This window comes from Oryx dammah, unplaced genomic scaffold (assembly GCF_014754425.2).
Source record: "Oryx dammah isolate SB20612 unplaced genomic scaffold, SCBI_Odam_1.1 HiC_scaffold_29, whole genome shotgun sequence".
NCBI classification, from domain to species: domain Eukaryota; kingdom Metazoa; phylum Chordata; class Mammalia; order Artiodactyla; family Bovidae; genus Oryx; species Oryx dammah.
The window spans coordinates 14,397,384-14,412,574 of NW_024070213.1; the positions used below are offsets into that span (position 1 = coordinate 14,397,384).

A 15,191-nucleotide genomic window follows, 5' to 3' on the forward strand; every position below is an offset into this window, starting at 1 on the left:
GATATTTCTACCTTATGCAAGCAAGGCATAGAACCAGGTACCAAGGAGATAAAAAGAAACTCACCATCTTCAGGAGTCATACCGTTTATATCAGTAAAGAGTCAGTATGGATGCAAAAGAAATACTGCAGATCAGCAAATACTGGGGCCAGACAAGAGATGCAGCCCTGGAAGGAGAAGTCAGAGGAGGGAGACCAGGGTAGGGTTGGAGATGTGGGAGGAGCTCACTTGAAGGAGGTTCCAGAAGATTGGTGGACAGTTAGGTAAATAGCGTGCCTCAGCCAACACTGCTAAAACTCGACCTGTGTCTGTCTTCCCTCTAGGAGAATATAGTGTTGTACCAGAAAGGCCAAGTCTCTGTTAAAGTCATTGACTTTGGATCAAGCTGTTATGAACACCAGAAAGGTAGGGCCATGCTAGTCCCTTTGTCCGAATTTCCCCACTGCGATTCTTTCCTTTCCTGAAACAGTTCCCACACGAGGTCACCTGGGTTCTCCTCTGGGCTCAGCCATCACAGTTGCTGGTTTGATTTTGAACCAAGCTGGTTCACGTCTCTGAGCCTAAGTTTCCTCATCTATAAAATGCGAAGGGTGGTTCAAATATGGTAAGGCTGCTTTGCTGCTTTTATACTCTGTGATTCTGTAATTCTCCAAAGATCTTGATCCAAATTATCTTTGGGGTCCAGAGAGCACTGGGCCTCTGCTAAATGACAGCTTCTGAAGGCTGACCCCAGCTGTCCCAAATCGAGATTTCTGGGACGGTACCTGGGAGGCTGTACTTTAGAAAACATAGCCATTCTAAAGTTTGGGGTTCACGGCCCTAGATTCTCCAGGTTTTATATATATATGCTATATATATGTATATAGTCCCAAAACCAACTATATATATGTACATGTATATATTTCAAGCTGGAATCCAGAAAGCTGCCCTAGAGTATTGAGTTGGCCAAAAGGTTCTTTCTTGTTTCTCCGTGACGTCTTACTGAGAGACCTGGGCGAACTCTTTGGCCGATCCACTTCTGCAGCTGTCACTGGCCTTGACTCGAGTCTTCTCTTTTGGCTTTTGCCAGGTCTGTTGATGTCGAGAGCATGCGCATTCCACAGGCGTCTGCTGAGTGTCCGCTGTGGGTCAGTTGCTGCCTGAGGCACGTGTTGTGTGCCAAGTCTCCTCAGTCGTGTCCAACTTTGTGACCCCATGGACTGTAGCCCACCAGGCTTCTCTGTCCACAGGGATTTTTCATCCAAGAATACTGGAGTGGGTTGCCATGCCCTCCTCCTCTATAGGGTATCAGCAACCAGAAATGAGCATTTCCTGTCCTCTGCAGGCTTACTGCCCAGTGGAGGAGACAGGAAGATGTGTACAAGGATGTGTGCAAGGATGAGAAGTATATATATATGGACTGAGCTAAGGCATATGAAAGGGGCTTTGGAACTAGCCTTCATGGGGGCCAGGGCGAGTCAGAGGAAGTCCCCTGAAGCTGAAGGAAAGACTATTAAATGGATGTTTCTGAATATTCTCCAAAAGCATTTTTGGAGATGCAAGTCCTTTATTGTTTACATATGGAAGCCATAATAAATTCCAGCTAGAAAACATTATTCCTCCCAGAAAGAAAGAATATGCTCACCCTCCTTGAAGATGAACTCTCTGTAACCCATTACTTAAGATTTATCTTGGCTGCCAAGATGCTCAGAACTGAACTTGTAATGATGTTACCCTTGGTTTCCAGGTGTTTTTTTCCCACTTTTATGTTTTCTGACTTCCTTTGATCTTTATTTTAACCACAAAACAGTAGAAAGAATGGATGCTCAATTAGAACTGTTTGAGTTCAAATCCCAGCTCTGCCACCTGCAGTTGAGTGACCTTGGGAATTTACTGAATCTCTGTATGCCTCAGTTTCCTCATTTTAAAGTGGGTATGATAATAATTCCTGCTTTGACCTAATAGTCCATCAACAGAGGAATGGGTAAAGAAGATGTGGTACCTGTATACAATGGAATATTACACAGCCATATAAAGGGAATGAAATTGAGTCATTTGTAGTGATGTGGATGGACCCAGAGCCTGTCATACAGAGTGAAGTAAGTCAGAAAGAGAAAAACAAATATCATGTAATAACCCATAAACATGGAATCTAGAAAAACGATAGTGATGAACCTGTTTGCAGGGCAGGAATATAGATGTAGAGGCAGAGAACAAACTTGGGGACACAGCAGGGGAAGGAGAGGTGGGGCAAACTGGGGGAGAAGCACTGACACATATACCGTCTTATGTGTAAGATGGAGAGCTAGTGGGAAGCTGCTGTCCGGCACCGGGAGCCCAGCCCAGTGCTCTGTGATGACCTAGAGGGTGCGGTGGGGCACGCGAGCGAGAGAGAGGTTCAGGAGGGAGGGGATATATGCATATATAGGGCTGATTCACGTTCTACAGCAGAAACTAACACAGTGTTGTAAAAGAACTATACTCCAATTGAAAACAACTAAAATAAAATTATAACTGTTGTAGGGTAGTTGTAAGGATTCAAAGAGTTAATCCATATAAATCACTTGGAACAGTGCCTGACACATGGAAGCATCATGTGAGTATCCATTAGATTTACTTTTAATTTTTCTCTCTAATTGACTTATTTTTCATTGAGGTATAGTTGACCTGCAGTATAAGTTAGATTCAGATGTACAGCATACTAATTTGACTTTTGCCTATGTATACAAAATGATCACCGTGATAAGTCTAATAGTAACCATTTGTCTGCATAAAAATTATTGCAATATTATTGATCGTATTACATATGCTGTATATTACATCCTGTGGCTTATTTATTTTAGAACTTTTCAGACTTAAGTTTGTACTTCTTGAACCCCTTCAGCTAGTTCATTCATCCCCACCCTCACCTCTTCCCTCTTCTTTCTTGTCTATTTGTACTTTGATTGCAAAGTGACTCAAGTCCAAGTTGAAAGCAGACAGGATATAAAAGTCATTTTTGTTAGATCGTCACTTTGTTTTAAATTACAAAAATTATTACATCCTTACTGTAACTGGTTCAAACAATAGAGAAATGACTGGACTTCCTCTGTAGTTCAGAGGTTAAGAACCTGCCTGTAGGGGCTGGGTTTGTTCCCTGGTCATGGAACTAAGATCCCACATGCCAGAAGACACACACACACACACAGAGTGAAGTGTACAAAAGCCCTGCCCTGCCCTGCCCCCATCTAGGTAACCAATTAACAGCATTTGCAAAAAAATTGTAATGTCCCAGTCCTTCGTCTCAGTCTTCTCAACTATAAAATCTAGGCTGCCTACAGTACTACCTTTCATACATCCTCCTCTGCTGAGATTTTGTTAAGCTTTTCTTTCTATACTTTACATTATACAACACAGTGCACATAATATATTGAATATGCATGTTAAAATTATGCATTTTGCATGCTACTTTTTCGGTTCTTATACACTTCTTCCCTTGCCAAATTGCAGTATTTTGAGAGCATGTCTACCCCAGATTGATCAAACAGTTTGAAAACTTAGCTTTACATTTGCCTTATGCTTTCTTTTTTAAAAGCTCATCTTGGGATCCATATGTTTGTCCTGTACATCTGTGTCTCTGTTTCTACTTTGCAAATAAGGTCACCATCCCATTTTTCTAGAGTCCACATATACACGTTAATACAGGTACTTATTTGTCTCTTTCTGAGTTACTTCACTCTGTAAGGGGGAAGGTGATGGGATGAATTGGGAGTTTGGGACTGACACGTATAAACTATTGATACTGGGTGTAAAACAGATAACTGATGAGAAGCTACTGTATGGCACAAGAAGCTCTTCTCAGGGCTCTGTGGTGACCTACATGGGAAGGAAATCCAAACGAGAGGGGATATATGTATATGTATAGCTGATTCACACGGACATAAACTTGGGCAAACTTCAGGAGATGGTGAGGGACAGAGAGGCTGGCATGCTACAGTCCATGGGGTCTCAAAGAAAGGGACATGACTGGGCGACTGAACAATAACATCCTAGCTGCTCCACTTCGCCATGCAGCAGAAACTATCACAACATTGTAAAGCAACTATACTCCAATAAGAGATCATTTAAAAAGCTTGCCTGACAAATTTACTTCCTTAGAACAATGCCTTCTTTAGAGCTCTTTATCAACAACTTGAGGATAACAACCCCTCCTGATAATCAGGCTGCTGTGATAATGTGATGAGACAGATATGGGATAGACTCATAAGTCATGCTTTCGAACTGTGGTGTTAGACAAGACTCTTGAGAGTCCTTTGGATTACAACGAGATCAAACCAGTCAATCTTAAAGTAAATCAACCCTGAATATTCATTGGAAAGACTGATGCTGAAGCTCCAATACTTTGACCACCTGATTCAAAGAGCCGACTCACTGAAAAAGACTCTGATGCTGGGAAAGGTGGAAGGCACAAGGAGAAGGGGATGACAGAGGATGAGATGGTTGGATGGCATCACCGACTCAATGGCCATGAGTTTGGGCAAACTCCAGGAGATGGTGAAGGACAGGGAGCCTGGTGTGCTGCAGTCCATGAGGTTCCAAAGAGTCAGACACGACTGAGTGACTGAACGATGGTTGAGTCATGAGTGCTGCAGATATGTGGTGCAGTGTGCTCTGGGTTTCCATGTGAGCTTTCTCTTCTCTCCCACGCAGTCTACACCTACATCCAGAGCCGGTTCTACCGATCCCCAGAGGTGATCCTGGGCCATCCATACAACATGGCCATTGACATGTGGAGCCTGGGTTGCATCATGGCCGAGCTGTACACGGGCTACCCACTGTTTCCCGGGGAGAACGAGGTGGAGCAGCTGGCCTGCATCATGGAGGTGAGGGGGCCGGGCTGCCTTCCAGCCGACACCCTCAGGGCGGGTAACTTCTGTTCTCAGACACCAAGTGGCATCTGGCTCGCTGTAGAGCGGTGGCCGGCATCTGTTAACAGGGGAGGGTTGGATGTTTTGAAATTATGTACATGTTTGAGTTGACATCTAACATTTTAATCAGAAATTTAACTAGTTGCAAAGGATGTAATTTCCAGCATATTATGAATCATGATGTTTTAAATAAGACTGGTATAGTAGTCTTTCCAGGCTTTCCAGGTGGCTCAGTAGTAAAAAAAAAAAAAAAAAAATTCCTCCTGCCAATGCAGGAGACATGGGAAATGCAAGTTTGATCCTTGGATCAGGAAGATCCCCTGGAGGAAGAAATAGCAACCCACTCCAGTATTCTTGCCTGGAGAATCCCATAGACAGAGGAGCCTGGTGGACTACAGTCCATGGGGTTGGAAAAGAGCTGGCCACAACTTAGCAACTAAACAACTTTCCTATATATTCAAAAGAATCTAAAAACCAGATTGACACAACACCCAACAAAATCTACATACTGTTCAGTCATTAGTTATCATCTTAACTTTCTGGGAAGAATATCTCCTAATGAAAAGGTTTCACCAAGACTCTCATATAATCATGTATTATGCCTGTTATTCTCTTACTTAAAGGTATCTTGTTATGAAGCCAAATTAGACGACAGAGGAACCTGGTGGGCTATAATCCATGGGGTTGCAAAGATTCAGACACAACTGAGCGACTAACACTTAATTTTTCTTTTCACTATGAAGCCAAGTTAGACAGCACAGGAAAAAGTAATCCCCAAAAGTGGAAATTTCACAGTTAGGATTTTCCCAGTGATATTTTGACTGTGAACAAAGGTATAGCTAATTTCTTACTGTCCACCTGTTTATCTATCCATCCATTCCAAATTTGTATTTTCTAGATTTTCTTAAAGATAGTTGGAAAGACACATATAGCCTTGAGAATTAATATACAGATTCATCTCATGGTTAAAACTAATAATAGAGTATTCAAATGCTTTAGGTATTAGTGCTATGATGATAGCCATGGTGGGATGAACACTACCCTGGAAATCAGTAAACCTGGAAGCTACTCCTCTGTCTCTTTGACAATTCACTTCTGTGCTCTGGGTCTCTGTAAAGTGAGGGGACCAGAGTCCATGGCTTCTGAGGCTGATGATGGATGATTTAATGAAGCATCGCTGAGCCAATCATCTTCCAATTTCCAGGAGAATTGGGGAGGGGGCAACGCATCCAAGTGGAGGTTCCCACTGCCCCAGAACTGATTCAGCTTCCTCTTGATCTCAAGCTGAGGAGCACGAGGGAAGGGACATGGCTGGGAACCAGGCTGCAAAGCCATGAACCCAGGGCTGATGGGGACACCCCTTGTTTCTCTCTGTGCAGCCCTGTAAGTTGCTGTGCAGATAAGGTGACCAGGCAGACGCTGCTCTTTTCTTTTCAGAAGGTCATTCTGTGGTCTGATGTCCATCTGGTGGTTTCCATCTGCTTTTCCTCCCCTTCCCTTAGATGCTCTGAGCTGGGAGGAGTCACTCCTTCATTCACGGGTGGTGCGCAGCTGCACTGGTTTACTCGCTCTGGCAGTGAGAGCTGGCAGCCACGTCGAGTGCCCACGTGGCTGGTGCTGATGCCTGTTTAGGGTAACATGGGCAATGCCGATTGATTCTCAGGATGCTGGAACGGCCCTGGACTGGAAGTCGAGCCTCAGGCTGTGGTCCTGCTCCACCACTCGCTTGAGGTTATCCCTTCATGCCGCTGTTTGTCGTTTACTCACTCAGTCCTGTCTGACCCTTTGCATCCCCATGAACTCTAGCCCAGCAGGCTTCTCTGTCCATGGGATTTCCCAGACAAGCATATTGGAGTGGGTCGTCACTTCCTCCTCTGGGAAATCTACCTGACCCAGAGATCGAACCTGCGTCTTCTGCACTGGCAGGCCGATTCTTTACCGCTGAGCCACCAGGGAAGCCGTATTAACTTCATATCTTGGGTCCTTGTCTGGAGAAACCAGTTTGACCAAAGTCCCACCCGCTCCCAATAGTCTTGGCGAGTGTGACCCTGGGAGTGTGAATCCACCACTTTGCCCTTATTGCAGGTGCTGGGCCTGCCACCATCCCGCTTCATCCAGACGGCCTCCAGGAGACAGATGTTCTTTGGTGAGTCCCGGGTCTGACTCTCTTTTTACCACGGTGACTGATAAGCTTCCCTAGCCCTCGAAGACACCTTCCATGCCCTACACCCCATGCGATGCTCTTCCTCTGGCCCCACCCCAAAGGGCAGGCTGTGCTTAGAGATTTCGTTCAGAAAAGTGAAAAGATGCTGAGAATGGTACCAGGTGCATGATGGAGGTGGGTGGGGAAGTCATACCAGGAATGAGGTCTTGGCAGGTGCCTGAGAGTGACCAGGTTCCTGCTTAGAAGACCCATCAGTGGGTCTCAAACCCTCAAAGAATAGAACTCTACCCTCTGTTATAAACTCTCCCCACCTTCCCTAGCAGCTTGCCTGCCCACTCACATGATGCACTGTGAAGGGAAATCAAAGAGCAGAAGATTCTTTGCAAGAACAGCGGAAAATTCCATCATTCCATTTCATCATTAATGGAGCCTTACTCTTTCCTGCTGAAATTTTCTTAATTGCCCAGGCCCTTACTGTTCCAGGTTCACTGTGACTTTGCTATAAAATGGATAAGCAAGGGCTGTCAGTACAGTTTTGCTGTGGATATGCGATGGCTTGTCAGTTATGCACAGGACATCTGTCTAATTGCTGGAATTCAGCCTTATCCACGGTCCCTGGGCTGCCCCCCCCTCGTCATAGTTCCCAGGCTCTGGATTTTAGGCTTCTCTGCCCTTCCAGCCAATTCGTGCTGTGCGGGACAGACAGATGAATGAACGAGGTGCAACTGAGGCAGGGCTTCTGGGCCACTCTGAACCAGAAGGTGAAGCCAGTCCCAGGTCTGCAGTCCCTTTCCTAAGGGATTCCCATGGAGCAAAAGCCATAGTGGTCCTAATGACAGCCACGAGGAGCAAAGCCAGGTGTGAGGGAAGATGGCTCCTTGAAGGGACTCCCCGCCATCTGAATAACACATCTTGTCCCATCAATAGCACAGTCAAAAAACAGTGCCCTGAGGGATCCTCCTGGACAAAAAGATTGCAGTCGTATCAATGATCAGTCCATGTGTATTGGTTCAGCCACGTGGGGGTTAAAAGTGTAGTCTATTTCTATATCATTTGGTGAAAAAGCCATGGCCCTGAGCCCCTGCCACAGCCACAGGTTCTCTGGCATCTCTCCCAGCACTCCTGGGAGCCCATGAGCCAGAAACTAAAAGTTTAAGGTCTGGCAAGAAAGAGTCCTCCAGGATCCCCCTCCAATGCCAAAGCTGTCATCCACTCTGATTGGTTGGTCCTGCGCCATCCCAGTGGCTACATCTTTTAAACGTCAGCATGTAGTCATGGGCAGAGGTGTAGACTGTCTCTCTGAGTAGGGTCAGTGTTGGTGTCCTGGCTGCTTAGGGAAGTGCCCGCAGGCTAGAGCTTCTTTGAAAGTAGTCTGATGAGAGCATACCTTCTTTGAAAGAAGGGCTGGCTGACTCACTGGTGTAACTTCAGGACGACAGAACTGGTTGTTTGACGCCAAGTACACTTTTCTCCTTCACCGCTTTTAACTCAGCCTTTTGGATGTCAAAGGATTTTAGGGAAAGATGAGTGGGCACGTGCTGTTCCCTCCTGCTTGACAAAGACATTGTGGGGAGACTCACCTCTCAAGCCTATAACCCTGAAGTCAGGAGACTGTATTTGGGGGAATCAGAAGGAAGGGAACAGAGGGCATTTTGGTAAGAGGATAGCAAAGGCTCACACATGTCCGTTTCATCAGGAACCTGACTTTTACCATCAGCACCAGGCTTCAGAATGAGCAACGTGGTTTTGGTAGCAGCATCATGCATCTTCCCTTCCCGCACAAGAAAGGACTTTATTGGGAGCCGCGTCTTCTTCTGTGCTTCCCAAACTTTATCTGACTATGAGAATCATCTGGGTTCTCGGAAATAGTGCTAATTTCCATCATCCTCCTATGATGTGGTGGCTTTGAGATGGGAGTCAGGAGTCTGTATGTTGTTACAGCAGCTTAGGATGAGGCGAATTTGGGAAACACTGTGCTGACTTCAGTTCTTGTCTCTCGGGCTGTCAACAGGTCCTCGACCGCCCCAGCCACTCCAAGTTAATATCTCTAATCAGCAGCAAAGTGATGTTGCTTCAAGGATAGCAAGAGATGTAGGTGGTCCAGGCAGCAAGAAGGAGGGGAGGAAAATGAGGCAATGGAGAAGAGAGAGGCGGGAAAAACTTGTACAAGAAAAGCAGTTACATAAGGATGACTGTAGGGTTTGTGCCCGTGATTCTGATTCTTCTTTGACAATCTGTGAAAAGACAGCATAGGATAAGGTGGGAACCTGGTGCCACAGTCAAAAGGAAAATGGGGATTTGATGAGATGGTAGGATGGCATCACCAACTCAATGGATGTGAGTTTGAGCACACTCCAAAAGATGGTGAAGGACAGGGAAGCCTGGTGTGTGGCAGTCCGTAGGGTCACAAAGTCAGACACCCCTGAGCAACTGAACAACAGCAAAAACAGGACCCATGCCCTACGCAGTACCCCCCAGCCCATTTGTATCTGTAGAAACACATAGAGATACCCATGTGTGTATACACACAAACACACATTTGTGGGCTCTTCCAGGAATTCAGTAAAAAGAGCAAGTGTTCTGTTGGACACACTGAGATTGCATGGCTTGCATAGCTGGAAGCACTTCATTGTGTACGTTTCATTGTATGAACCCCACTGAGTTTTGGTGAGGATTCCATGGAATGTGTCAATTGTGTGTGTGTGTGTTTATGTAAAGTGAAGTCGCTCAGTCGTGTCCGACTCTTTGCGATCCCATAGACTGCAGCCTGCCAGGCTCCTCTGTCCATGGGATTTTCCAGGCAATAGTACTGGAGTGGATTGCCATTTCCTTCTCCAGGGTATCTTCCCAATCCAGGGCTCGAACCCGGGTCTACCGCATTGTAGACAGAGGCTTTACCTTCTGAGCCACCAGGGAAGTCCGTGTTTATACATATATCCACCCTTTTGCATGCGTGTTTGTAAGGGATGAGCATACACAGCCATCTTTCTGAACGCGCTCACTGGTGGATGTCCAAGCGAGTGGTCTCACCTGCAAAGCACCGCACTAGGTGTTCTCACCTTTGGAGCTGTCTTCAGGACTGCTTTTCAGCAATGACAGATCATACATTTGGTGAGGGCTTTAAAAACGGTGGAAATGGCTGAAGAAAGGCATTCTAAGCTGTGTCTTAAGTCACCAGCCAAGTTTGATCATTCCAATTATGGACAAAATGTTCACATGACTGTAAAAAAAAAAAGAAATTAATTTGCTTGTGTGGTTTGTACATGAGTTCTAAGAGCAAATGCCTTCTCCTAAAATGACTTTCTTGTTATTCTCCATGGATGTCCCAAATTCTCACATTTTGGGGTAAGTGAAGGAAGGAACAGGGGCAGAGATAAGCCAAGAATGGACAATATCTTTTTTGCTCAGAGCTGAATGTTTCTGTCTTTTCATATTTACTTTTAAATGTTTTATTATTTTATTATTATTGTTATCATCATCATTATTATCATCATAATCATTATTTTGCATTGGTTGAGGTTAAATCATTGAAATCATTTAATTGATTCTGGGAGGAGGTGGTGGGAAGGAGGCTCAGAACATATGGAGTAGTAGGAAACGTTTGTAAATTGTGTTCATTGGATTGGTTTACATGTGGTTATTTCACACTGGCTGGGGCTTCAGGATGTGTTTGTGTGGGGGTTCTGGGGGAGGTGGCAGTGTGGGATGGAGCAGGGGAAGGCTGCAGAGACCACGCCAAGAAGCAGCCCGGTCAAGCGAACAGCTGTGATGTGATCAGTGCATATTTACACCTGGAACTAAACACAGAATGTTGTATCTCTAAAGATTCCAAAGGTTTTCCTAAAAATATAACCAACAACAGGGGGAAAAAGAGATACCCGGATTCCAAGGATCTCACCGTGTTGCTGAAAACCTGCGACACCAGCTTCCTGGACTTCCTCAGGCGGTGCTTGGTGTGAGTTTGTCAGGGTGTCTTTGACTCTGGGGCTTCCTCTTCAGCTCTGTCCTTTCCCACACGTCTGCGGGTGAAAGTCTGGGAGGCAGTTGATGACAGCACAATGAACACAGACCGTAGAGCTTCAGGGTCTACAGGGTGCTTCCCCATCCATTGCCTGATCAGACTGCATCCACCCAGCCATCGTCCTGTGTGATCGGTGGGGCAGATGACTTGTTCTGTTTTGAGACACAGAGGCTGACACTCAGTGGGGTTAAGTGATTGCGCTGGAGTACGCAGCGTGTGGGTTGAGCTTTCCTGCTTCCTTGGCCTGACTGTCTGGCAGCGAGGTTGTAGGCACGTCCTCCGTGTCTCCTGCTTCATGAACTGAAGCCAAGGTCTTCACAGAGCCTGTTGGGACTGTTTGAATCCACACCCAATATAAGCTGGTTTTAGCACCCTCCCCGGAGAAGGCGATGGCACCCCACTCCAGTACTCTTGCCTGGAAAATCCCATGGACAGAGGAGCCTGGTGGGCTGCAGTCCATGGGGTCGCTAAGAGTTGGACACGACTGAGCGACTTCACTTTCACTTTTCACTTTCATGCATTGGAAAAGGAAATGGCAACCCACTCCAGTGTTCTTGCCTGGAGAATCCCAGGGATGGGGGAGCCTGGTGGGCTGCCGTCTCTGGGGTCGCACAGAGTTGGACACGACTGAAGTGACTTAGCAGCAGCAGCGCCCTACCCACCCATTCCCCTAGGATTTATAATCTAAATCCTCTCATATGAGGGAATTAGGGAAAGGGTGAGCTAGAAAACATTTAATATGTTCAGTTTTTTAGTATCTTTAGGCATATTTTGAACCTTAGAAAGTAGGTACTTCTGTACTTCAGTCAAGTCATAGGAAAAAAAAAAACAGCACACAAATCATTTTAGAACAGGACCTAGTTTAGAAGGTATTTAGAAAGTACTAGCTATTGTCACCATTAAAAAAATTTTTTTTTTACTTACTTGGCTGTTCCGGTCTTAGTTGTGGCACGTGGGATCTTTGATCTTCACAGACCAATGCAGGATCTTTCAGTGGTGACATGTGGGCTCTAGGGATGGACCAGGGATTGAACCCAGGCCCCTTGCATTGGGAATGTGGAATCCTAATTACAGGACCCCAGGAAAGATCCCTATTGTCACTATTTTTAAAGAGGTTGAGACTTCCCTGGTGGTCCAGTTGTCAGGACTCTTCGCTTCCCATGCATAGTGTGCAGGTTCAATCCCTGTTTAAGGAACTAAGATCTCACATGCTGTTGGTGTGGCCAAAAAAAAAATAAAAATTGAAAAAGAACTTTAAAGAATATAAGAAAAGGTTCCTGAGAAGTGGATCTTGGCTCAATCAAAATGAAGAAATTTTAAAGAACTGGAGTATTTAAAAGTTAGAATAGCTAGTTCTGTGAGTTAATGCCTTGTCACTAAAATTACTCAAGAAAGGCAAGATGACTCCGTGGTGGGTGTTCTGTCAAATATATTTTGTTACTACATTGGAAGTTTGGATTATCACCAAGTCCCCCTTACAATCTTAATATTCTAGCATTCTTTAGTTTTCTTTGTGATGTATTTGGAGGTGCAAATTCCAAAGTTTGGGAATAGCAATGAAGTAACTTTTCATTTTGGTGTTCTTAGTATATTAAATCCTGAAGCCCATTGGTTTAGATGTCCTATACTATTTCTTGTAAGGGAATTGTTAGGAACTCTGGAAGACTTGGGCTCTGAGATTTTCCTTGGCTTGTCATACACATTTTCTAAAAAGATCACTTCTACTTGTTGCTTCCAGGTACTTCAAAATGAGGGCTTCCCTGGTGGCTCAGCAGTAAAGAATCCGCCTGCAATGCAGGAGACCTGGGTTCAGTCCTTGGGTTGGGATGATCCCCTGGAGGAGGGCATGGCAACCCACTCCAGTATTCTTGCCTGGAGGACTCCATGGACAGAGGAGCCTGGTAGGCTATATAGTCCATGGGGTAACAAAGAGTCAGACACACAGACACACACACACACACACACACACACTTTAACATTGTATGTCATAATCTCTGTTCTGTGATGTCTCTGAGTTACAACATAGCTTAAATGGGTTCTGTAAAAATGAACCATCTTTATATTTTATTTAAGTTCTTTATTGGGGTCTTTGAGAGTATTTCATTATTAAAAAGAGAAATAGAGCCCTAACCGGTCCTGGGCTTTGTTGGTGTGTAGCTGGGAGCCCTCTCTTCGCATGACCCCTGACCAGGCACTCAAGCATGCTTGGATTCATGAGCCTCGGAACCTCAAAGCTCGGCCCAGGCTTCAGACCTTGAGGAAAATGAGTCTCTGTTTCCCCTCTGAATCCAGGAAGGACAAGGTTCAAGTACAGCATCACTCTGGCAAAAAAGGTACAGCCCCTCGAATAGCCCATTCTGTTTTCATAATCCCAGGGAGTCAGGTGGCTCTGGAGGACCACATGTCAATTTCTCTGAGCTCAGCCTTGGTTAATTACTCTGGTTTCATCACGACCAGCCAAACATTCCTTTCTTTTTTTTAAAGATTTTTGATGTGGACCACTTATTGTCGTTATTGAATTTGTTACAACATTACTTGCTTCTGCTTTTTTTTTTTTTATGTTTTGAATTTTGGCTGCAAGGCATGCGGGATCCTAGCTCTCCAACCAGGAATCTAACCCACAGCCCCTGCACTGGAAGGCAAAGTCCTAACCACTGGACCTCCAGTGGCAGTCCTGGCCTGCCATTTCTTCATTTGGGAATTTTCCTCTTTCAGGAAACTTGGTTGTGGCTAGGTTCTCCTTTTTAATCCCCTCTCATCATTAGGAATTTCCATTTTGCTCCAATCTTCAATTCTCTTTCCTCTCCTTTTCTTTCAATCTGTCCTCCTGTGCATACCCTATAATTACCTTTTGAATTTTTACCAGACAGATTACAAAACTATGCAGATATCTTTTATCTGAAATATAACCTCGGGGTTATGCACTTGATCACTGGAGTCAGGATATCTGGGATAAATTCTGGCCCCACCACTCACCGGGAGTGAGCCCTTGGGCAATTTACTTAACCTCTCTGTTCCTCAGTTTCTCCATTTATGAGAATGAGAGTAAGGCTGATTCTGTCTAGCTGCAGGAAAGAGTGAAGGAATCAGTAACTGTCAAGAGCTTAGAATGATGGGCTTCCCCTGTGGCTCAGTGGTAAAGAACCCACCTGCAGCAGATGCAGGAGACCCGGGTTCGATCCCTGGGTCGGGAAGATCCCCTGGAGAAGGGCATGGCACCCCACACCAGTATTCTTGCCTGAAGAATCCCATGGACAGAGGAGCTTGGCAGGCTACAGTCTGAGAGGTTGCAAAGAGTCAGACAGGACTCAGTGACTGAGCATGTATGCTTAGAAGAATGTCTGGCACGTAGAATGTGCTTTACCAATGAACCGTTTTTGTATCGTTACCACCAGGGTTTCCCGAAGTGATTTAGAACCTGTTGGACAGTTAGAACATAACTCACGTTTGAACACTTACTTGTTCCTGCTGTCTTCTCCTTGGCAGATGTGGTCCTCCCAGTAGAGGCTAAAGACAAAATCAAAGATGGTGCCACCAAACAGGATGAGAATCCAGGCAATCAGCGAGGCTCTGGCCAGCACACGGCCGAGGTGATCCAGCTGCCTCATCTGGCAGAAGCTTCCAGAAAGCCAGAGGTGGCTGTTGGGCCCACGGAGTCCAAGACCTCCGCAGGACAACAGAACAAAAAGTCCTCCCCCAAGAACACAAATGCTTTACCGCCTATTGTGTGACCCAAGTGGAGGGTGTGTCTTCTCTTCCCCCCGACCATGATTTGTATTAGAGACAGTGCTTATATTGTACAATACTTAAGATGGTTGGTTTTTTTTTTTTTAAACCCATAAAGGTTTGTTTAAAAAAAAAAAAAAAAGGACCTCTATTCACCTGGCTGATTGGCAAGATTTCTGTGATGAGGAATTGGAAAGAATAACCTTGCACCCAGGCTTCTTCCTTATGCCCTTAACCAAATCAACAATGGGTGCATGGGGTAGGGTGGGGGTTGGGGGGTGGTGAGGATGTTACTGACCAGATTTCTTGGCCCTCCCCAATAACTAGAAATTGACTGGAGGCCAGAGAGGAAATTCAGGCAAAGTTTTATTGGGGTCCCTGTGGGCTGCCATCTC

At 45.4% G+C, this 15,191-nt stretch overlaps 1 protein-coding gene across 1 annotated transcript in view; it reads left to right on the plus strand.

Annotated features, from left to right (window-relative positions):
• The window catches only part of DYRK4 (dual specificity tyrosine phosphorylation regulated kinase 4), a 44,641-nt gene extending 29,761 nt beyond the window's left edge, over window positions 1-14,880 (plus strand). Inside the window, exons 10-15 of the mRNA XM_040233757.1 lie at window positions 323-404; window positions 4,668-4,840; window positions 6,971-7,031; window positions 10,875-11,004; window positions 13,228-13,403; window positions 14,557-14,880. Of these exons, the coding sequence (XP_040089691.1) occupies window positions 323-404; window positions 4,668-4,840; window positions 6,971-7,031; window positions 10,875-11,004; window positions 13,228-13,403; window positions 14,557-14,801 (867 nt within the window). The 3' untranslated portion in view covers window positions 14,802-14,880. The remainder of the gene's footprint in view (window positions 1-322; window positions 405-4,667; window positions 4,841-6,970; window positions 7,032-10,874; window positions 11,005-13,227; window positions 13,404-14,556) is intronic.
• The last annotated feature ends 311 nt before the right edge of the window (window positions 14,881-15,191 follow it).